This window comes from Heptranchias perlo, chromosome 13 (genome assembly GCF_035084215.1).
Source record: "Heptranchias perlo isolate sHepPer1 chromosome 13, sHepPer1.hap1, whole genome shotgun sequence".
In the NCBI taxonomy this organism is placed as follows: Eukaryota; Metazoa; Chordata; class Chondrichthyes; order Hexanchiformes; family Hexanchidae; genus Heptranchias; species Heptranchias perlo.
This window is the reverse complement of record NC_090337.1, coordinates 16,326,465-16,350,796: the sequence shown is the minus strand read 5'-3', so window position 1 is coordinate 16,350,796 and position 24,332 is coordinate 16,326,465. Positions and strand designations below refer to the sequence as shown.

General features: G+C 41.5%; 1 protein-coding gene across 1 annotated transcript in view; it reads right to left on the bottom strand.

Annotated features, from left to right (window-relative positions):
* LOC137331314 (sodium/hydrogen exchanger 9-like) overlaps positions 1-22,085 on the bottom strand; it is a 313,260-nt gene extending 291,175 nt beyond the window's left edge. The window contains exons 1-2 of the mRNA XM_067995036.1: positions 21,680-22,085; positions 18,665-18,867 (exon numbers count right to left, since the gene is read on the bottom strand). Of these exons, the coding sequence (XP_067851137.1) occupies positions 18,665-18,867; positions 21,680-21,857 (381 nt within the window). The 5' untranslated portion in view covers positions 21,858-22,085. The remainder of the gene's footprint in view (positions 1-18,664; positions 18,868-21,679) is intronic.
* Positions 22,086-24,332: the final 2,247 nt, after the last annotated feature.

Here is a 24,332-nt window from a genome sequence, read left to right as displayed (position 1 = left end):
CAGCGAGAGGGAGGGTGATTCTGCTGTTGAGACGAAGTTTGACTGTTTTACTGATATCCCAACCAGGTCCTGGTTTAAGGGTGATGAGTAAGGGAGGTGGGGGGGAGGCACTGACTGCAGGAATTGTGAACTGTGGGTTTATCATATCTATTCCAAACTGCAGAGACTGGGTTTGTTCGCTGCCTGGCAAAACTGAAGTAAGCTCTTTCAGTTGCACAAGAGCAGTGCACTAATTCTGGTTTGAAGTGACTCGCTTGGGGTGCATTTATAATTAGCTTCCATTTAGAATTTATGCATTCAATCTAAGTACACAGTACTCCTTAATATGAATTACAAAGCCCCAGATGAGCTCTTCAAACAGGACTGCTTGGCTAGCAAAGTCCCAGTCAGCAATTTGCCTCTTTATTTCCAAGAAGCAAATCTACCAGCAGGATTTTGCATTTGGGTGATCTTAATATCCACATCTGCACATACTGTGCAATTTTCACACACACAAATTCCCCCAAACCCTAGCTGGTTATTGTCGCCTGTGGAGAAGATGTTGGTCTGCATTTACTCGGCATAGTTATGATCCTATCATTCCCACACAATCTCAATACAACATAGATGAGAAATATACCAGCAATAAATAAGAAAAAGCTTCCACATTTCGATTATTAGCAGGATCTACGTTTATATTTTTGTTTCTAAATATCAGTGGACCCTTTATTTAATATGGGACTTCGTTTAGATTTGAACATAGGAACCGGAGTAGGCCATTCAGCCCCTCAAGCCTGTTCTGCCATTCAATTAGATCATGGCTGATCTGTATCCTAACTCCATCCATCCGCCTTGGTTCCAAAACCCTTAATATCCTTGCCTAACAAAAATCTATCAATTTCAGTTCTGAAATTTTCAACTGACCCCCAGTCTCAACAACTTTTTTGGGGGGGAGGGGGGGGGGGGAGTTCTAAATTTACACTACCCTTTGTGTGAAGAAGTGCTTCCTGACATCACCTCTGCACGGCTCAGCTCTAATTTTATTATTTCCCCTTGTTCTGGACTCCCCACCAGAGGAAATAGTGTGTCTCTATCTAGCCACATGAAGTACAATCTATGCTTCAGATGGCAACAGGGAATACTTTCTACAGATAGCTCCATATATGTGCTTACACAATGATAATTTACCCCACATCACATGCTGTCAATAAAATTCCACGGAAACCAATGCAAAAGAAAACAGGAATTTAAGCAAAATAATGAAATGATCATCAGTAATTAACAGAGAAAAGCCATATAAAAAGTACATTTCAAAATAAAGCAGAATCCTGTGCCAATTTAAGAGTGTGCATCAGGTAGACAGTGAAAGAAATAACTGGATAAGTACAGCCTAAAGGCTAATGTTAATGCTTTGTTAAAGTGTGGGGGAAGGAATCACGTACATGTCGTTGCTACATGTCATCAGCTCTCCACTGGTCAGGGTCAAAGACTCAGTCAATATTGATGGAGAGAAGTCCGATATTGTTGCATATCTTCATTATCACTGGAGTGCTTGTGACTCTGAGCCTCAGTTGCCTCACTGACCTGTTTCTATAGTAACCAAGATTTTTATACAATTAGTGTTAACCTTAGAAATGCACGAGAGGAACAGTTTCTCTGCTATTTAAAAATTGCTTTTCATTAATTAACCTCATAGACCTCGATATTTCTTCTAAAGGACTATTTGATACACTCCTAAAACGCTTGAGACAATGTTATTCAATATAAATGAGAGCACAGCCAAGTAAATTCTCTTAGATTCCACTCTACTATTTGGAAGAATTCCAATCAATTCTCATCCTCACATTTATATTCCCAATTAATGCCAGCATTTAAAGTCATCCATCATGAACTCGGCAGTGTTGAATCTGTCAAATTTCAAATCTGGCAAACCACCTGAACAGAAGGGTTCTTTCAAGCCAGCATTTGTCTGCAGGAAATGTAATGTAACCCCAACAGTAAGGTAGACAGAGTCTGATGCCTGGCAACTAACTTTTTAAAATACAAACATGTCACAGTGACATCAACAAGAAATGCTCCATACCATTTAGTTCTCAGCACTGCATAAAATGCAAGCAGTACAGATTAAAACCATTCAAGTTCCAATAACAGGTTCAAAGGTGTGAACCACAGTGTAGAAAGGATCAACCTCATCTCAATAATGGGTGTATGATGTTCTCAGGTCCATTACTATATTAGGTATTACAGAATTGGAATGAGTTCTCTGAAAATTGATGTTGGTGTTTCAAGTAAAACTTTGCACTTGAAACTTGCTGTTTATTTTGTAAAGTTTTTGAGAATTGTTGAATCTCTTATTTATGTGGATCTGAGAGAGATCACAAAAACAGGAACTGCAGAGAAATGATTAACTTGAAGGAAGGAAATCCTGGAAGGATTATACTACCATTCAAGGGGGGAGTTTGGATAACAAGTCCTGGATTTAGATAATGTTATTAAAGAACATCTGCTTATATGCTTTAAGTACTTTTTCAGGTGTTTGCCAAAGAAGGAAAATTGCAAATAAAAAAGAATTAAACGCTGGAAATCTGATATAAAGAAAACAGAAAATTGTGGAATTACACAGCTGTTGAGTCATAAAACATAATGGCCCCAATATTTACGGGGAGAATGGGAAGGGAGCGGGGGCGCTTATCAGCGGCCGGTAAACCCTGAAATACCTGGAAGGCGGAGGTCCTGCTGAATTTAACGGCAGAACATCATTCGAATTTTTTTTAACACTGTTTCCCGCCTGGCAGCTGCCAGATTGAGAGGCTGACCACTGCCAGGTGGGAAAGCCTGCTGTAGATGGCAGCAGCCAGGCATCGCTGGGAACTGTCCCCGGCAATCAAGGAGATCGGGGGGCGGAGAGCGGTAGTGAGACATCGCCGGGGGGGCGGGGGGGTGTCTGAAGAGACGCATCACAGGGTGGAGATAACAGACATCCAAAGCACAAGGATCTAATAGGTTGAATGAACAGTAAATTGCTCAATAGAAAACTATTTTTTTGATAATTGATGGTTAGGGCCCAGGATCAATGTTTAATTTCTCTTTCAGAAATGAGTTATAATTTGTATTAATTCTGTTCAGAACATTCATTAAATTTTGTAACTCTACCCATGCAGGAAATATGGAACGAATTGTAGGACAGATTATTTAATATCTGTGACTTTTAGTTTACTGAGAAAAAGCCTATTTTCTGACAGTCTGTTTATCCATAATTGTGGTATGGTCAACTTGATGGAATAACTTCATGGCAAAAAAAAGTTATTGTTTTAACCACACCGGACGGATATCAGTGCCTAACTGAGAAGGAGCGCGCGAGAGATGGGAGAAGGAAAGTTTCTAAATGTACAATTGCTATTTAATGTAATTTGTAAAGTTAAATTCCACGAAAGTTAGTAATATATTGAAACAAGGGGGAGTATTGAATGTGATTGGTAAAGTCTGTGAGAATTGGGTAGCATCATTGTTTCAGGACCAAGTCAAGATAGGGTGATGGACAACCTTATAGCCATTGATGCTGTTAACTATGTGCGTGGGGGGTGGCGGGGGGGCAGAAATATTGAAAGAAAAGCACTATTTTGTCGTGTCCTGCAACATGTGGGGTGGATGTACAGCAAGAATTGAGGAGTGATGAACCTATGGGCTGAATTGCTGGGCCAGCACAGGCCCCAGCACTGTGCAAGTCTGTAACCTTCTCTCCAGAGAGAACATAAGAAATGGCAGTGATTCAGCATAACCGAGCTCGTCATTTTCCAGTGGGTTCCGCCAGTTTCCTAACAGAGTTTGAGCAAGAGGCCAGTGGACTCCCCACAGATTTTTGGGAACACAATAACTAAGCTTGAAATTCTCTACTTTTAAACTGGTTATTTTTTTCCCCACCCCTTAAGGCCTTGCTAGGGTCATAAGAGCATAAAAAATAGGAGCAGGAGTAGGCTATACAGCCTCTCGAGCCTGCTCCACCCTTCAATAAGATCATGGCTGATCTTCTACCTCAACTCCACTTTTCCACCCTATCCCCATATCCCTCGATTCCCTTAGTGTCCAAAAATCTATCGATCTCAGTTTTGAATATATTAATGACTGAGCATCCACAGCCCTCTGAAATAGAGTGTTCCAAAGATTCACAACCATCCGAGTGAAGAAATATTTCCTCATCTCAGTCCTAAATGGCCAATCCCTCATTCTGAGACTATGACCTCTAGTTCTAGACTCTTCAGCCAGGGGAAATAGCCTCTCAGCATCTATACTGTAAAACCCTCTAAGAATTTTATAAGTTTCAAACAGATCACCTCTCATTCTTCTAAACTCCAGAGAATATAGGCCCATTCTATTCAATCTCTCCTCTTAGGACAAACGTTTCACCCCAGGAATCAATCTGGTGTACCTTCCTTGTACCCCCTCTAAGGCAAGTATATCCTTCCTTAGGTAAGGAGACCAAAACTATACACAGTACTCCAGGTGTGGTCTCACCAGAGCCCTATATAGTTGCAGCAAGACTTCCTTACTCTTATACTCCAAACCCCTTGCAAAAAAGGCTAACATACCATTAGCTTTCCTACTTGCTTGCTGTGCCTGCATGTTAACTGTGATTCATGTACAAGGACACTCAAATCCCCCCTGCATGCCAACACTTACTAGTCTCTTACCTTTTAAAAAAATTCTGCTTTTCTACTCTTCCTACCAAAGTGGATAATTTCACATTTCCCCGTATTATACTCCATCTGCCACCTTCTTTCCCACTCACTTAACCTGTCTATATCCCTTTGCAGACGCTGTATCCTACTCACAGTTTACTTTCCCATCTAGTTTTGTATCGTCAGCAAACTTGGATAAGTTACACTCGGTCCCCTCATCTAAGTCATCGATATATATTGTAAACAGCTGAGGCCCAAGAATGGTCCTTGCGGCACCCCACTAGTTACAACCTACCAACCCGAAAATAACCCGTTTATTTCTACTCTCAGTTTTCTGTCCGTTAACCATTCCTCTATCCAAGCTAATATATTACCCCCAATCCCATGAGCCCTAATCTTGTGTAGCACCTTACCGAATGCCTTTTGAAAATCCAAATATACGACATCCACTGGTTCCCCCTTGTCTACCCTGCTAGTTACGCTCTCAAAGAACTCTAATAGATTTGTCAAACACAATTTCCCTTTCATAAAACCGTGTTGACTCTGCCTAATCATATTATGATTTTCTAAGCGCCCTGTTACCACATCCCTAATAATAGATTCTAGCATTTTCCCTATTACTGATGTCAGGCTAAATGGCCGATAGTTCCCCGTTTTCTCTCTCCCTCTTTTCTTGAATAGCGGGGTTCCATTTGCTACCTTCCAATCCACAGGAGCCGTTCTAGAATCTGGGGAATTCTAAAAGATCAAAACCAATGCATCCACTATCTCTGTAGCCACCTCTTTTAGAACCCTAAAATGTAGGCAATCAGGTCCATCAGAAGAAACTAAAAGAATAGATTTTGTTGGAATGCTGGTTCATATAATTCAGGAAGTGGGTCAACAAATTAGTGACGCCATTATTTCCCATATGGGGGTCTAATGGAGTTCAGAAATTTGAACACGAGCCTGAAAATATTACTATTTGCCAAGCAGGAAGTGATGGTAATGAAGAAAGATCTTAAACTCCAAACTTGGAGCTCTCCAAGTTAAACGTGGTGATAAAATCAAATGGAATAGAATCTCTATGGAAATTCAATTGGCAAACATAAATTAGGGTCATTTTAACCCCCAAGGACGGGTGGGTTGGGGGTGAAAATTGTAAAGCCCGCCTCCAACCTGCCCACATTTTAATGGAGGCGGATCGGGGGGCAGGCGACCAACCCGCTCTCAGGAGGCAGGTCAATTAGTAAAATCTTTTAAGGAGGATGCAGGCCTCCATTTTAATAGCTTTTTTATTTTTAACTCCTGGGGCCGGGATTCCCAGGCCTTCTGATTCTGACCACGTAAGATCTGACACACGCGACCGGCCGCCTCCCCGCCGATGTCTCCCCCACGTCCTACGTCCCTGATCTATCAACGGCCCCCACTCTGAAGTCTCCAACCCTCCTCCCCCCATGTCTGACTTCCCCCCAAACCCCCGATGTCTGGCACCAACACCCCCACCGATGTCCTGAAAGGGAAGTCACAGGCCTGCTTAGTGATTTTTTTTTAAAAGAACTGACTGGTTTGCTAAGCCACTTCAGAAGGCATACAGAATTAACCATGTAGTGTAGGACTGAGTCATATGCAGGCCAGACACAAAAGGGGCAGCAGGTTCACTACCCTGAAGAACATGAGTAAACCAGTTGGGTTTTTATGACAATCCAGCAATTTCCATGGTCACTTTTTTTTCTGATGCCAGCCCACAAATTGCAAGATTGGTTATATTCAATGTTAAATTTTGCCATGGTGGGATTGGAACTCAATCTCTGGATTGCTCGTCCAGTATCATAATCACTCGACTGCTGTTCTAAAAAGAGGGCTAAAAAGATAACCAAATTTGATATGAGAAACCATCAAGTCAATACACAACACTATTGTGAAAAGATTGTTGAGATTTTGCAAATGCAAATTGGTGAAAATATCTTGAATATTATGCTATTGGCAGACGTTGTTATATGATCCATGCTAAAATAAAATCCTTTTAGATTATTGGTTAAGTCTAAATCAAATTTTGGATCCAGGGAAGGAATATGTTTAAAATCTCAAGGGAGGTGGACAGAGAATTCTGTGTTTGAGATTACAATGTTGTTTGCTGAATATTGTCCAGCTCCATAGTTGTCCTATTGAAAAATGAACAGGGCAAGTCATACAAGAATTACCAAATTTAGCAAAGATTTCAGATGTGCCCAGAAAATACTAACGCACATTGCTTTCAGGAAGTAACATCCTCAGGACCTCCGAGCTAGAGGTTAGTATGGGAATAGGAACGTGTTACTCTCTGGACCCAAAAAGAGAGGCTGTGGAAGAAGGGAACAAGGCAACTCTGTTCACAAAAGGCTGATTGCAAAAGACTGGACCATTGAATGTCAGTCTGCATTTGAAAAGATGACACCTCTTGATGGATTGAGTCCTGTTTAAATCAACTTGTAGAGGGTGAAGACAGAGCACCTCCCTTCACACTTCACACGCCACACGCCACCCCCCCACCCAATGCTTTCACCAGCGAATCTACGAACCAGGTTCAGACACGATGTCCAGTTCACAGATTAGAGTTCTTGAGCACAAAGTGGTAGATGAGTGATAAATCCAGCTACTAGTCAAAGGCAATTCACTGTTTGGACCGATAAAACACCCTGATTTATATTCTAACAAAGCTGAAGCTGGATGGCTGCGAACAGCACTGCATGTCCAAACTTCCAGCTTTTGACTTTGAACTAAAGTACACGGCAGGGTCTACGAATATGATGTCAGCTTGCCTCAGCATTGTGCCATGTGTGAAGAGGTTGGGGCTTACAGAGACTATAGAGAAAGAAATAGTGCAAGATGCGGAAGTCACCCAATTACAAGGAGCCCTGTTTCAGCAGGTCACTGCTATGTTACAAAACCACACATATTGAGAAGTGGCAGCCTGAGGCACAGTAATGTCTACAGGTTGGGTTCTAACAATTGAGTCGATCATAACTTCCCAGTCTGAAGATTGACTGCTTCTACATTTTATAAATATAGACAAACCAGGAAATGGGGGGGGGGGGGGGTGGTGGAGAGATAGATTGCCCACGGGATGCACTAGATGGACTCTTGACAAGCTCTTATCCTGTTTTCTGAAGAAACACCATTTCCCTGATGATAACCAAATTATTCCCTATTATTCCAGAAGGATATATTTATAGCCAAGCCACATGCTAATTCCCTGCAGTAAAATTAAGTGTTGACATATTGCTGTGAATCATCATAGAATACATCTAAGCGTGCAGCTTGATCAAAACCCAAACTAATATATGGAATGAACAGAATATCACAACACTGACACTTCTTTGGTGATGACCCTTCATTCATGTGAATGGCTATTGTGTTTGTGGTGCCTGCAAACTCCTCACACTCCTTCAATTGGGGGGAACTTCCTAATAGTGGTTCCCATTAGTATGAGGGAGTTACCACCAAAGAAGATAACTCATAAATGATGGCTCCCTGATGACTCAGGAGTTTATCCAATGAGGTGCTGAGCCATACAGACTAGGAACGGCACAAGTTTGATCCTCATCTGTGCAGAGTTAACTGATCTCAGCCAAAAGGCAACACAATTAGCCTCTGAACACCTGAGCTAAGAAGGCAGAGAGAAAAATTATCAGCCACAGTTTCCACTTATGATCACGATCCAGCTGGAAGCATGGGTGTTGAGACAAGAACAGGCTTAATTATAATACTCTCAGGGTTAAATAGCCTGCTAATATCACTGTCAAACCATGAGTAATGGCCACTTAAATGAGGTGCTCCAGCAATGAGCCAAAGCCTTCAGGAGAAGAGGAGAGAGAAAATTGACAGAGAAATTTAGTGACAAAAGAAAAAAAACTCATTCATGCTCACCCAGCTCCCTTTGGGCACTGACAAGTTATTCTTCCGTGCGCTTGAGGTCCACAATTGGCCTGAGATAAACATCAAATGTTTGAATTGTCAATCCCGGTAATGCTTTTGGGTCGAACTTCAATTAATTGGCTGAAAAAGTAGCCTTTGAACTCAGTTTCAGACGACACAAGATTAGGCAAGTTCAGTATTTAATTAAGGGACTAGGAGAATGACAATTTCAGTCTGACTAAGAAGAATAACCGCCAAACCCAACAGGATTTGAGACACTTCCCATGAACTCAAGACACCCAACAGTGAGTGCCCAGATGAGAAAAGCTCCAAGCGACAACAGACCGCGCGACCCCAAGGTCCACAGTGCCCACCAGCCGCCTCTGGCCGACTGCTCCCAACTGCATCCCCTGAATCACTGTCATTGAACAACCGCAGAAAATTGATCCCCAACAGCTCTAACTTCAAACCACTTGGTCAGAAGCCTGCATTTTTGACCACCAGATAGCTTTACACTTTCATCACATGACTGAACTGCACAACCCCACCACATAGACAACAGTCATGGCCCCTGTTCATCACACTGGCCCAAGTACTCCGAGTTTTGAATTGGTTACCTCACAACATCAAGCCCTTACTCCAAGAATCTTCTTGATTACCTCATGAAATCTAAGCATTCTCTCTTTCTACTCACGTAGCAAGAAAGCAAGCATGAAAGAAAGAAACGAAGAAAATGCATTTATATAGCACCTTTCACAATCTCAGGATGTCTCAAAGTGCTTCACAGCTAATGAATTATTTTTTTGAAATGTAGTCACTGTTAGAATGTAGGGAAACGCAGCAGCCAACTTGCATACCGCAAGGTCCCATGAGTAAGATAAATAACCAAATAATCTGTTCTAGTCATCTGATTGAGAGATAAATATTGGCCAGGTCACCAGGAGAACTCTTACTGCTCTGCTTCAAAAAAATGCCATGAGATCTTTTATGTTCACCTGAAGGGGCAGACGGGGCCTCGGTTATATATCTCATCCAAAAGACGGCACCTCAGACAGTGCAGCACTCCCTCAATACTGCACCAAAGTGTCAGCCTACATTTTGTCCTCAAGTCTCTGGAGTGAGGATAATAGTTTCCAGAAATCTATTCCTACAGTCCCTTCTAGAATGAGCAATAATGCAGACATTTAAAAAAAAAATTTAAACCTCCTATCCACATCATATTTGTTGGCGACACTTATTTGCATTTATCAGCAACTGGCCCAGGGTCATACTGGGATGAACTGATTCACTAAATAGTTGCTCACCAACGTGTTATAGTGACAGAAAACTCAACCTTTGTGTTACATGTGTATGGGCACATGCACATATGCATGATACAGTACCTGTGCATGTTTCATTGTGCTTTAGAGAAAGCCATGTAACCTGTCAAGCAGGAGTGAGGTAGTACTTGGCTGACTATAAGTGTAATTAGGGTATAAGTTAACAAATGTAGTGTCCTGCCTTTGTGGACATAAGTAAGCATGGAACTAGGTTAGATACTAGGAGGTACTTCTTTTCACGGAGGGAGGGAAGCTGGACTTACTCCAGAAAATAAATAGCATACACACTGCAGCGGTGTGGTATCACTGCTGATCAGATTGTGAGTGGTATTTTGCCTTATAATGAAGCTGATGCAGTGTACATTGCTGCTGAGACATCTTCTGGGTAAGTTTTGGTGGTGTGGATTGTAATTTGCCCATTCTAAAGTACAATTTTTAGCATAAAGTCAAGCCACTAACGGTTTAAATTTGGTGCAAAAATCAAAATATATACAACACAGGCCCAAGGTGTACCAGAGCCAACACAGAAAACTTAATTCAGTTTCACACCCATCAATCTCTTTGCCACCCAAACAGAATTAAAGTTATTACCTCAATAGTTGTGTTTGGACAACACTCAAGAATTGATCCATTAGATTGTCTAATGCAGATAAAAAGAAAAAGCAGCAAATACTGAAAATGTGAAACAAGAACAAAATACTGGCAACTCACAGCAGGTCCTTCAACATCTGAAAAGAAACAAGATGGAACTGCAGTTCTGCTGAGGGATCTCAACCTGAAATCTGTCTTTTCTCTTCTCAGATACTGGTGGATTTGCTGTGTATTTTCAGATTCCCTGCAGTCAGTAGTTTTCTTGTTAAGAGCAAACAACCTGACAATATCAGCATTACAATTTAGTCCCTGTTTTTTCAAAATGTTCATTCCTACTGGGACACTGAGGAATTGATCAGAATGTGATTACACCTGTAATTCATTCCCCAAAGCTTCTAACAGATTCTTTATAGGATCAATGGCAGCTTTTCTGCACTCAATGAAGATGAAGCTCAGCTTCTCCCATGGGAATATTTTCATTCACTTTGCCTGAGCTTCAGAAACAATGACGACTAGAAAGTCAAATCCAGTTTTTGCTGCAGAATAAAGACCAGGCATTTCCTTAAAATGCGATTAGCAGGAAACAAAATCGAAGTGATGCTTACAAGGTTCAGTGACTGTGGACAGGATCGGTTTGCATTCAGATGACATTAAACAAAGCAGCGTCCTTTCTCGGTGGAGTCCGCAGTTTAATTTATTTACTTTTCAACTGTCTCCTTTCCTGAAGGCATATGGTCTGTGCTGGAGTATAATCCCATAGGCAGAAAAGGGCAATCTTTCCCTTCTGGCTGTTTGATCCTGGGAACATTGGCCTCTCCTCACCCACTGCCCACGTATCTACTTGTCTCATAAACTGAAATGAGTGAGTGAAAGGGTTAGTGGTTTGGAAGTGGGGGAGGCAACAGTAAGTTTATAGTCTAATCTAGTGTAAGGAACCCATGTCATGGCAGCAAGTGTGCACCATCTGACAGTGGTTCAAATAATGGAACTTCACTGTGAGTCAGGATACATTAAATTAAAATTGTGATTGTTCAAAGGGAGGTGAACAATAGAATTACCAGATATGTATACAGGGGATGGGATTTCGTGATACATCAGACCCGTATGTTTAGAAAACAGTTAACTAAGAGACTTACTTCATGTTCAAATTAGAAGCACCACTGGCAACTTTGTATATATTTGCACTAGTGAAGCCCTCTACTTTTTCTCCCCTTCTCTTTTTGAATGTAAGGAATCTTACAACACCAGGTTATAGTTCAACAATTTTATTTTAAAATCACAAACTTTCGGAGATTATCTCCTTCGTCAGGTGAGTAGGTGGGTAGTCACTACTCACCTGACGAAGGAGATAATCTCCGAAAGCTGGTGATTTTAAAATAAAATTGTTGGACTATAACCTGGTGTTGTAAGATTCCTTACATTTGTCCACCCCAGTCCATCACCGGCATCTCCACATCATGGCTTCTCTTTTTGAAGGTAGTGATTTGTGCCAAGGTACAGCTCCATGGAAACTTATTGAGTGTGTTACCATTTGTACAATAGCTAGTTAGTCATAAAACTGCTGAGGGGTAGAGAAGGGGAAGGTGGGAAAGAAAGGGAATGGGAAGAGGCGGAAGGAGACAGGGCAACAGGTAAGAGAAGAATGAGGGGAAAAGGAAGGAAGGGCTGAGTAGGGGAGAGGGACAGTGAGGGGGAGAAGAGGGAGGGAAGAAGAGGGAAGGGATAAAAAGGGAGGGTAGAAGAAGGAGGTAGTAGAAGGAGGTGGGGTAGAAGAGATGGGGGAGAAGGGGCAGGGGAATGCTGCCTGCATGGCTGGGGCAAAATTTAAATGGTACCATTATAAAGAAACAAACTCAGCAGGTATGTAAACTTTTAGTGACAGATATGCACCGGGAGAATGCATTTGAACAGAATGGAGGCTACATAATTCAGCCAACCAGAGCCCATTAAGGTACAGAGCTGTCAGCACATTTTGTGGATGGATCTCTAGCATGGGTACATTTACAATGATGCTGTCAGGGATATGAAGAGGCTGGACCCATTTTTATGCCTTTGTGTTATTCCAAGGAGATGGCTATGCAAAACACCAGGGAAGCACAACAGGAGGGAGACATTAAGTCCTTTCCAATACTTCACCTGTAGATCAAAATATCCATATTTCAATTTGTTTTTGTTGTTGCTGTCTTTTCTCAAAAGTTACTGGCTCTAGTTCCTCTCACACAAACATAAGCCTAGATTTCAAGCAGTACTTAAAGGGAACTACTAATTTAAGGTTATATCTCAAGAAGATCATAAGTAGATTGCTTAACATTGGAAAGGCTCATTATTACCTGTGCGTAATAGGTACTGCATAGAATGTTGTGATTCATCTTGTGTTTGATATATAATCTATCTACCAGCTGTGCCTTTCGAGTACATAACAATAAAATCCAGCCCAGTTTGTTTTGCTTTCAGATATCTGCTTCTCTGCTACAATAGGCAAATCCTTCTCATTTTACAGCATACATGAGCTGACTGAGACAAACAAGAGCTACACACTAGCTGATGGGAGTGGCCCGTCAACTTTTATTTTATATATGAACATATCGCTCATGTACTATATTGTCAATTTTCTCCTGGTTACAAAGTGCAAAACTGGACGTGTATTATAGTGGGACTCCCAACATTTAAAGTTAGGGCATCCGTGCAATAATGGAACATCTAATCTTAACGATTACATTATCAGGATATCAAAATGGAGGTCTGAGCCATGTTAGACCAGTATTGTAAAATTCTAAAAGGTTTTCCCTTGAAAGACTAATGCACGGTGAAAAAAAACCCACACTGCTGAATAAGAGATTGCATATCTACTATTTCCTGTTTAGTGTGCAACAACAATATTTCAAATTAGCTAAAGGAAGTGACTTTGTATACTCTGCTTTTTAAAAGAGAAGGAAATCTGCAGATTCAAGCACCAGGTGCTGATTCTCCAGAAGTTTCATTACTTAAGAATTTGCTAATCTCATTAATCTGAACACCCATCCAGTAGAAAACTTAGATTTCTCCAATTTTTCTTTCATTCATTCTTGGGATATGGGCGTCACTGACATTCTTGGGATATGGGCGTCACTGACACACACGCCATTTATTTCCCATCCCTAGTTGCCCTTGAGAAGGTGGTGGTGGGCCTTCTACTTGAACCACTGCAGACTGTCTGGTGAAGTCACTCCCGCAATGCTGTTAGGTAGGGAGTTCCAGGATTTTGACCCAGTGACGATGAAGGAACAGCGATTTATGTCCAAGTCAGGATGGTGTATGACTTGGAGAGGATGGTGTACGTACTGCCCATGTCCTTCTAGATGGTGGAGATTGCGGATTTGGGAGGTGCTGCCGAAGAGTCCCTGGCGACTTGTTGCATTGCATCTGTAGACAGTAGACTCTGCAGCCACGTAAATGGAGGGAATGGATGTTTAAGCTGGTGAATGAAGCGCCAATCAAGCAGACTGCTTTATCCAGGATGGTGTTGAGCTTCTTGCAACTGCAACCATCCAGGCAAGTGGAACATATTCCATCACACTCCTGACTTGTGCCATGTAGGTGGTGGAGAGCCTTTCACTGTAGAATACCCAGCCTCTGATTTACTCTAGTAGTCATGGCATTGATGTAGCTGATCCAGTTGAGTTTCTGGTCAATGGTGACCCCCAGGATATTGATGGTGAGGGATTTGGAAATGGTAATGCCATTGAATATCAAGGAGAGGGGTGATTAGGCTCTCTTGTTGGAGATGGTCATTGCCTAGCACTTGTGTGGCATGAATGTTACTTGCCACTTATCAGCCCAAGCCTAGATGTTATCCAGGTCTTGCTACATGTGGGCAAAGACTGCTTCATTATCTGAGGAATTATGAATGGAACATTCAAGAATGCCAGTGGCAAACAAATGCAAGCACATGCAAATGAGCAGATTTCATCTAGTGACAAAGCACCTTTTGCACAAAGAACCAATGTAGCCTCAGCATTATCCCAACCAAATACTGGGTCACATGAACTACGTCCACTCTGCAAATACTTAATCAGTCCGCTTATTTCTTTCTACATTTCTTAAAACTTAAAATATAACAATATTATAGCCACTATTTATTTATTCCAATGTAGGCAATGTAAATACTAGTAATTAAATGCCCTTTGAAATAGGAGAGCCGTAGATACTGGCATTCACTTCAATTCCAGCAGGTACAGTCTGTGCCCTCTGACAAATGGATCCCTATAGGTACTGGCCCTACTTTCAATCCCAGCAGATACAGTGTTCCTTTGCCAACTGAAACATGGAATCCTGTAGATTCTGGCCCTGATTTTAACCCCAGCTAAATCTTTTTCAATTGTGTTAGGAGTCAGAGGTTGATAAAGGACTGCATAGGGCCACTATGGTGGAGGTTTCCAATGGCTACTTTGCATCAGTCTTTATTCCTATAGGCTGTGCTCAATTACCATTAATGTAGTGTACAATTCCTATTGTTAAAGTGGTTGCATGTCTGATCTTGAAGAAAATAGGCAGTCTTAAATAGATGGTCGAGTTAAAGAAATGGGAGCTGTGCTCAGTGAGCCAGTTTGCTGGCATCAGGGATCGTTTCTGAAAACTGGTGGGAGGCTAAAGTTGACCCTTTCCTGAAGACAGGATGGAGGCTAATATTGACCTGACGTACAAAAAGAGCAACACATCAGGACCGGGAAATTATAGGCCTATTAGCTTGACGTCAGTTGCAGGAAAGTTGCTGGAAGGGATCAGGGATGCTCTATATGACCACCTTGACAGAGAAAGAGTTATTAGGGACATGCAACATGGTTTCTGGAAAAGATCATGTTTTGCGAACCTGCTGGAATTCAGGGAGGGAGGGAGGGAGGGAGGGAAGAAAGAAAGGGAGGGAAGGGAGGGAAGGGAGACTTGCATTGTCCCAAAGCACTGCCAACGAATTACTTTTGAAGTGTAGTCACTGTTGCAATATAGAAAGCGTAGTAGCCAATTTGTGCACAGCAAAGTCCCACAAACAGCAATGCGATAATGATCAGATAGTCTAATTTAGTTATGTTAATTGAGGGATAAATATTGGCCAGGACTCCAAGGAAGTTGCCAAGTTGGTGGATGAAGGTAAGCTGGTGCAGATTATCTATCTAGACTTTCAAAAAGCTTTTGATAAGATGCCTCACAATTGGTTGCTATACAAGATGGAGTCCTGATCCTGGGTTTGATAGGGAATGGTTTTGTTCTCATGGACAGTCATTAATGGTAGCAGCTGCACATGGAGACCGATTACAAATGGCGTTCCACAAGGATCGGTGTTAGGGCCGTTACTCTTCGCAATATACATCATTGATCTGGATGAAGGTGTTGGGGGTACTATCCACAAGTTCGTGGATAACATGAGGATTTGTGCTGGTGTCAGAACCACTGGGGAAAAGAAAACATTACAGGCTGATCTAGATGTCATCTAAATGGGCCCACATCGGACAGGTGATACTGAATGTTACTAAATGTAATGTGATGCACATGGGTAGGGCTAATGCCAAGCATGTGTAAAACATGCTGGGTGCTGAATTGAAGCCTGTTGAGAGGGAACTAGAGGGTTATAGTGCATGAATCTCAAAGTTCACAGCCAGTGCAGAGAGTCTACAGCAAAAGCAAAGAGTGCTAGGATGTGTTGCCAGGATGATCAAATATAAAATAAAAAATACTATATTGTCATTGTACAAGACATTGGTTAGGCCTCATTTAGAAAACTGTGTTTAGTTTTGGTCCCCTCACATGATATAGAAGCCCTGGAAAAGATTCAGAGGAGGGCCACTAGATTAATACTTGGTTTAAAGGTTCTTAGTTACCACAAAGACTTAGAGAGCTGGGGCTCTTTAGTCTAGAAAAGCGTAGACTTTGAGGAAATTTTATTGAAATCTTTAAAATAACAAAAGGATTATATTCAGTCAGTGTGGATTTGAGTTAGATAGGTTAGAGAAGACCAGGGGACATGAGAGTATAAGTTACATACACATATAACTAGGTTAGATGTCAGGAGGCATTTCATTTCACACAGTGTCATCGGTCTATGGAACAAGTTGCTGGCTTGTGCAGCGAGTGCAAATTTACTGCCAGATTCAAAAGGGAGCTGGAGGAGCTGATTGTGACAGACAGGAGTATAAGTTATGTAAGTTCAGGGTCATGCTCTGCATAAATTGCACCATGATAGTATGGGACATGCTTGATTGTCCAGCTGGTCATTTCCTGTTCTTTACTTTTATACGTTCGTATGTCCACAGTGAAAACTTTAGAGTTCCTCCATGTGGTCTTCCTGTTCCAAATATTTGTTTTTCAGTTCAATTCTTGTATGTTTGTATAAGTACACACAACATTTACCACAGAATTATTCCTAATTTTTCCAGTAAGCACAACTTACTTTCTACAAAAAGTTGTACTGCAGCCCTTGTGGTTACTGTTACATAAAACAGCTACTGGCTAGGAATGTTTTAGAAGGCAGGAACTCAAACTCAGTTTAAGATACTGTCCAAACGTTTGCTATTCTGCGCGTGATTTACTATTAAATTACCCGTGGTGTTGTCCATGGCCATTTGATGAATTTATGCTATTTTGACATAAACAGGAGGGCAACAGAGTTGGCAGACTTCAGAATCTCGCTCCACGGAACCATCTAGTGGCCAGAGCCTGCAACTACATTACAGCGGTTGACAGCAAAATTCAACAAGTTTACTTTTTCTAGCTGTCAACAAAACACATTTGAGATAATTACTCCTCTCTCACCTCCCTTTGACCCTGGTCTCACCCTCTTTCTCCTCTCAGTTTAATGTACTTTCTAAAGTTTATAGAACACAAAACAATAGCTACAACCGTTATGTAATCAGAACACTTTCTCTCTCACTCACAGACACACACAAACTTTAATATATATATATACATTATAAAACAATGAAACTTTTGAAATTCATTCTCTTTTTCCTTTGAATAATTTTGAAAAATGCAGTTGGCGCTTAAGAAAAATATTCGATCAGTACGCCTGACTGAACAGTACTGATGTATCATGGAAAATTAGTTGAAGTGCACTTGCTTAGACTGTACAATCCAAATTTAGCAGAGAGTCATAGCTCAGGGCAAAAATAGTAAGTCCAAGCCAAGACTTTTGGGAGAAGCAAAGGACTTCAAATAAAAACTTTCAATTAAAGACATTAAAAGACTCTAATGACAATTCAAAGGATAAATATAATCATGTTATTGTGAAATATGTAATTTTATTTTTTGGAAATTTTCTTTAAGCCCTTATTTTGGACATTGAAAATATCAGTTACTGAGGGGGAAAAAAGTCAGAAAGCATTTTGTCGGAATCTAGTGGGCAGATTGTACAATCAGAGTAATGAATTTACATCGGCAAAGCCCATTATAAATGCAGACATAAAATATTTATAATGGGGAAAAATGTGTCACAAAAAGTTTGACAGAAACATGACAACAGGAGGTCAAGTTGCACAGACAAGAATGTGCACATATGCAAGATCTTTAATAAAAATAAAGGAAGATACAGGGTATACATACGAACATAAGAAATAGGAGCAGGAGTAGGCCATAAGGCCCCTCGAACCTGCTCCACCATTCAATCAGATCACGGCTGATCCTCGACCTCAAATCCACTTTCCCACCTGACCCCCATATCCCTTGATGACCCAAGAGCCCAAAAAATCTATCCATCTCAGCCTTGAATATATTCAATGACTCAACATCCACAGCCCTCTGGGGTAGAGAATTCCAAAGATTCACAACCCTCTGTTTGAAGAAATTCCTCCTCATCTCAGTCTTGAATGGCCAACCCCTTATCCTGAGACTATACCCCCTAGTTCTAGACTCTCTAGCCAGGGGAAACAATCTCTCAGCATCTACCCTGACAAGCCCCCTCATAGTCTTATATGTAACATTCAATGAAATAAATGTCCATATCACTGCAGCATGAGTCACATAGTACAAAAGTAGTACAGTATGATCATGTACTATTGTTGCAGCCCTCTGCCCCATGGAAAATCTGGTTTAATTTTGGGGGTTCAGATGACAGTTGGATTTGCTCTCATGGTTTGTAACATCATCTGAGCTGTTACAAACTCCTTACTACATCCTTAATACTTTGCACCAATTAATGTTACTTACAATCTAAATGTACATTACAACTGAGTAGTAGGTCTTGCATTGAAACCTTACCTTCCGAAGTATCTCATTTCTCTGCCGGTTATTCATATTGTGCTTGTCAATCTCCCGCTTATACTCATATTCATACAGCCGGTCTGTAACATTCAGCAGCAAGGTACCAGGGTTGGTGGTCACACTCTTACAATCGTGCACAATGCTGTTTTCAGGGTCAGAAGACGGAATGGTATAACGGAGGATCAGTCCCATGATCAGGCCTAAGCAGATCAAGAATAAATTAATTGGTTTGCAACTTTTCACAATCTTATTTTTGTGAACTCTTCAAATTAGCACTGAGAAATAAATCCATTTGATAATGAATATATTTCATGATTGGCAGTTTATGGGTTACAATTAATGTATGCTTGAGTCACTAACTCTCACTCATAAATGCTTCACCAATAGTTTCTTATTGTTTGTTTATGGATAATATAACTATATTATACAAACATTTAAAATGTTATTGTTTTGTTAAACTAATGGTGCTGCTACCCTCTTAGCACTGAATACATGAACTAGGAAGCTATAAAAGTTCATGCTGCCAGGAAGTCCACAAGCAGATTGGTAGTTGTGCTAATTGTGCTCAGCCTGCAGGCTGTTGGGATACTTGACACACACAGCTGAGGTGCTTCCCTTTAGAGAACAATCGGGTGGGCGAGTCACCCCTGTAATATTCTAAATGCTTCCCAACAACTAGTTCCAAAGTGGTATAGAGAGAAGTGTGAGAACAAGCCACCTACTTTCACACTCAGTTGGAGAGTGATCTGTGGGGAACCTGAAGACTGGGAGAAAAGAACTAAAAAAGAATCAGAAGTACATATTTAATAAGCATAATTTTAACAGAGAGCCCTTAGCTACACCATTTTGAAGACTATGTTTAAATATTTTCCGGATCACAATTATAAATTCTATTCTGCACAACTTTTATATCAAAAAAACTTAACCAAGGAACCAAAGAACAATTTACACTTTCAAACATTTACCCAATTAGCTCATATCTCTAATTTTAACAGTTCCTTTACAGTTGAAGCACAACAATGCAACTGGAAATCAAGGTAAGAGAGCAACAAAAACATAGAAATTATCCTAAGATAAGGTCAGCCTGGCATGTAAAAGCGACTTGTGGGATAAGTAAGTAACTATTACGACATGATTGGAAATATAGGATAAAACTTAAGACCATGAGAATGAGAAAAAGCCATTCAAGCCCATGTAGCTCATTCCAGGGTTTAGGCTGAAGAACAGGACCTCCTCAGTCCATTTCTTCTACCTCCCTCTTCAGTGCCAAGCTCATACCCCTCTACTCCCTCTTGTGCTTTGGCAATCTATTCCATTGATTATATGAGGGTTCATAAGTAAAACAATCTATTGTCACTTTTATCCATTTTCTGTTCCAAATTTGGTGCAACAAAGAGCTGGGATGTTTAATTTGGGTGGTCACAAGATAGGTTCAGATGAAGGAACAACTGAGCCCATTTAATCTCATTCTTCAGGGAAGAGCCACATTTTGAACAGTACACACTCCTTCCAAATGCTGTTCCCACCCATCTCTTCCCACTGACATGCATTTCTAGAGGGAGTCCAGGGGCATACTCCCTTGAAAAATTTTGAATTTCTACACTAAATTTGATTAATTGAAAACTTCACAACTGATAAAAGTTGGAAAAATAAGCGACATTTGGTTTACGCATATTCAAAAGACCGTCACTTCACCAAAAGCTACCTGAACAGTCACAGTTCCCTTGATGGAGCAAACGCCCATCTACTTCCTTCCCCAGTTCACAGAGGCAGTTTTTCCCCCTCTAACTCCCCCCCCCCCCCCCCCCATTTACATAAACACTCTCGTCTTCAAACGTGCTCCAATTCACAAAGGAACACTTCATGGAGTTACTCTCCCCCTTCACTCCCCTACCCCCAGTTTATAGATATAATTGTCCTTAATGATTTTCTCACTTAGGCTCAGGCCTTACAAGAGGCTGTCCTCCCCTCTAAAAACAGACTTTGTGCTGCAAGCAGGAAGTGGTGCTGAGGTGCTAGGTTTTGCTCTTGGCTAGTACAGTGGCCAGTACCCCTGCTTGTCATTTGGGACACTGGGGTTCAATTCCTCAACAGGGAAGTGATAAAAATGCAAGTATTAATGGCAGTCAGCACTGCTAGTGAGAAGATCATTAAGGAACAAAGCAGCAGAGACATATGGCCAGATCTCATATGTCAGAAAATCAGCTGTTGCATCCTGAGCTGGCCAATTTTGTGCTCCAAGGAAGGATACACTGCATAGGCCGGTTACACCCCTACCTCCAGTACAATCGAGTGAGCCGCATATAATGTGACCTCATTTAAAGCAACAGAGTGCATAAGAATAAACATTCAGCACTGAATACTTGTTTAAATACAGCTAATGTCATCAGGTTTTGGTTGTGGTCCATGACCATCACTGTCCATCAAAAGCAATTCAAATTTTATTGTGCCTGTGCGGACAAAAGTAAATAAGCACCTGATTTAATATCAAAGCCAAATTAGCGTTTTATTTGTACAGTTATTGGTACTTCCACACTCCCACATTCTAATCACCACAGTGTGCTGTTTTACAACTTCCTTATCTCACCCCCAAATGAGAAACTTTTTCTGTCTATAAAACTTTTTTTTCCCCTTCTAAGCAGCCCGTTTTAAATGAGGCAGGTCTGTGCCACGTCTCTTGTGCAGATACATGCATTTGCTGTTTGAGTTATTCCCAGTCGGTGGTAGTGGGACGTGTAGTAAAGTAATTGAAGGCTGGCAGCCTGGAGCAGCGCCAGTGCTGTGTTGAAAAGACACCTGAGCACATTGACAGAAAAGTAAAGGCGCACAGCTCACTCTTTTCTGTCATTTCCTCTGTTGCAATCCAACCACCGACAGTGGGGGGTTTTTTTTTGGAAGGTTTGTTTGCAATAGGTTTCCTAATGCTGAAAGTTTCAAACTGTCGGTGCTTGTGGGGCACAGACGCTTTTACTTATATTTCCATTTACTTATATTTAACACATTTACTCTCACCGTAAAACATAGCCCCTCCAGTCTCGTGCAGAAAGCGGACTCTCCGGTGTTTAAACAACCAAATAGTCAAGATGGTGAGAATCAGTAAAAAGATAAATATCAGCAGTTGCGCCGTTTCTCGACGATGACTTTCTGCAACGTCCCGACCCGAGATCTTCGCCCCATCTTGGGGCGACATTTTTGGGGGGGGGTTTTTTTGTTTTTAAAAAAAAAATCCTCTTTTGATGTCAGGCTCCAGGGTGTAGAAAAAAAAAAGTTGGACGGATTGTCAGCGCTGACTCTCGGCGTTTAATCTGCTGCTCCTCTTGGACTCGGCTCCGTTAGATGCACCGTGAGAGGCAGCTGTCAGTGGCCCGAGCTGCGCTCTGGGGGTTGGAGTCCGCGCTGGGCGGCTCCTCCGGCAAAACACAGCGCCAGCAGGACTACATCTCCCGCACCCCTCTGCGCCACCGAGCTCCACCCTCCCAGCTGCGCTTGCTTGTGCGTCTCATGCTTGCCACAACAAAACGATCACTCCTTCCCTGATAACTTTTCCCCCCTCTCTCATTAAGAGCTCGTTGTTGCAATGAAATGGAAAAACTCAGTGCCAGCTGCGCACCTAACACCACAGAAAACACCATCATGCTGAAGTCTTCAAACCAAACTACTGAGAAATCCAGTTCCCTTTTGCCTGATGTGGAGAGCAATATTCTCTTCCCCAGTGTAGTGACACATTCCACTTTCCTTAGCCCAGAGGCCCAGGTTGGCAAGAGCGAATCCTTAGGAACCACCGCCCCCCCCCCCCCCAAAAAAAAATCAGAAGGCTATAAAGCGTACTGCTGGGGTTTACTAAAATTACACAGTATGCCAGTACAGAACACAGGTAAATTTCCTGCTACTTATCCAACTAGGGCCACCGTACTCATTAGGGCATTGGAGCGCAGGGTTATCTGGAGCTGAGGAAGAAGAATTCCAGCCTCCAGTGGTTGGTCCACCGCCAATGAGCCCAAGCTAAAGTAGGCATCTATCAGAACATCCAAGAATCAAAATGACTCACCATACACCCCATGTGTCTTCCAGTCAAAACTTCTGAGATCCCATCCAACCACACTTGGGGCACTCACCATCATATCCTCTGGTTAGCCCACTGTTCAAGGCAGTGTGTGGAGTACAATAGATCCGGAAGCAAATCCACTAATAATGCAATATCATCTGTGAAAAGAAGATAAATGTAGCATTGTAGATAGGAGATAGAATAGGAAGAGGAGAATGTTTCAACAGTTTACAATAGAAATGGCAAGGACAGATTATAATACTAGGAACAGTTGGCATGGATAAATACTGAACATAGTCAAGATTATGACCAATTTCAAGTTATTTGGACTAACTGGAAACCACTGAACTGTTGCCTTAATTATATCTTTAATAGCACTAGGGCTAGATGGAGAGTACACCAGTGAAAGGATAATCAGAGATAGAAGAAGGTGGATAAGCTGCTGGAGCATAGTGCTTTTGCATTACTTATACATTAAATGAGGATCAATGATGATAAATAATGACAATTGATGCACTTAGAAGTTAGAATTCAGTGAAGGAATCCTGATCACTTGAGAGGAAAGCAATTTATGAGTGCTGGTAGAGCCTTGAGATTGAATTGTAACATTAATCCTTTGCCACTTATTTTTTTCTTCTGGGATCAGTTGTAGAAGAGGTATCTGTCCCAGACTGTATCTGTAGAGCCTGATATGGAGCAGATTGTAGTAGCAAGTTACATTGCCCACTCCGTTCAATCTCTGCCCAGCAATAACAGACCACTGTGCATGTCAGCTTGCATTTCAAATGAAGTTGAAAATGTTCCCATGTTGTCTCATTAAGTGTTTAGGAATAGTTTAAATATAATTTTATACCAGACTACAGTTATACTACACCTAGTGCAAAACTCAAATGGTGTGAGATTATCCCCTGACCGTAGTTTGATTGGGAGTTACGTTCTGAGTTATACTTTCAGTTTTTCATCAATGCATATCTGAAACTGATTTCCACTGCTGCAAAAACCAGCAGTATAACTGGCCCATGGGATACACAACGAGTAGAATCCTACAGTAAAGACAGTGACATAAGTGAAAACTTAATATAGCTCGGAGGATGTCCAAACTATGGCCCAAGGCCTCATGTGGCCTCTGAGCCTTGGCAGTCCATCCTAAGGAGCCCAGACAACTCAGTTCTATTTATACTTGATGCGAACTGGAGATTTGGACTGTTGCCTTATTAGTGGATTAACTCTAACTCAGAACACCCAAGCTCTGTTCGTATCAGCAGCTTGAGATATATGCAAATTAATGGGAACATTCATTTATATACTTTCTACATGCAGCCAGAAGAGTTCACTGGTATGCACCTAAGTGGCCAAGGAAGAGAAAAAGCTTGCTCACTCCTGAAGCAGCCAATTATGGCCTTCAACGTGAAGGAATTTAAGGTCACTTAACATACCAATGAATTCTGCTGGCTGCATATATAAAGTATATAAATGAATGTTTCCATTAAGTTGTATATATCTCAAATTGCTGATACAAACAGAGCTTGGTGTTCTGGTTAGAATTTATCCACTAATGAGGTAACAGTGCTAGAAACAGTCCTTTGCAAACCTCCAGGCCAATGGAGTTCACATACAAGG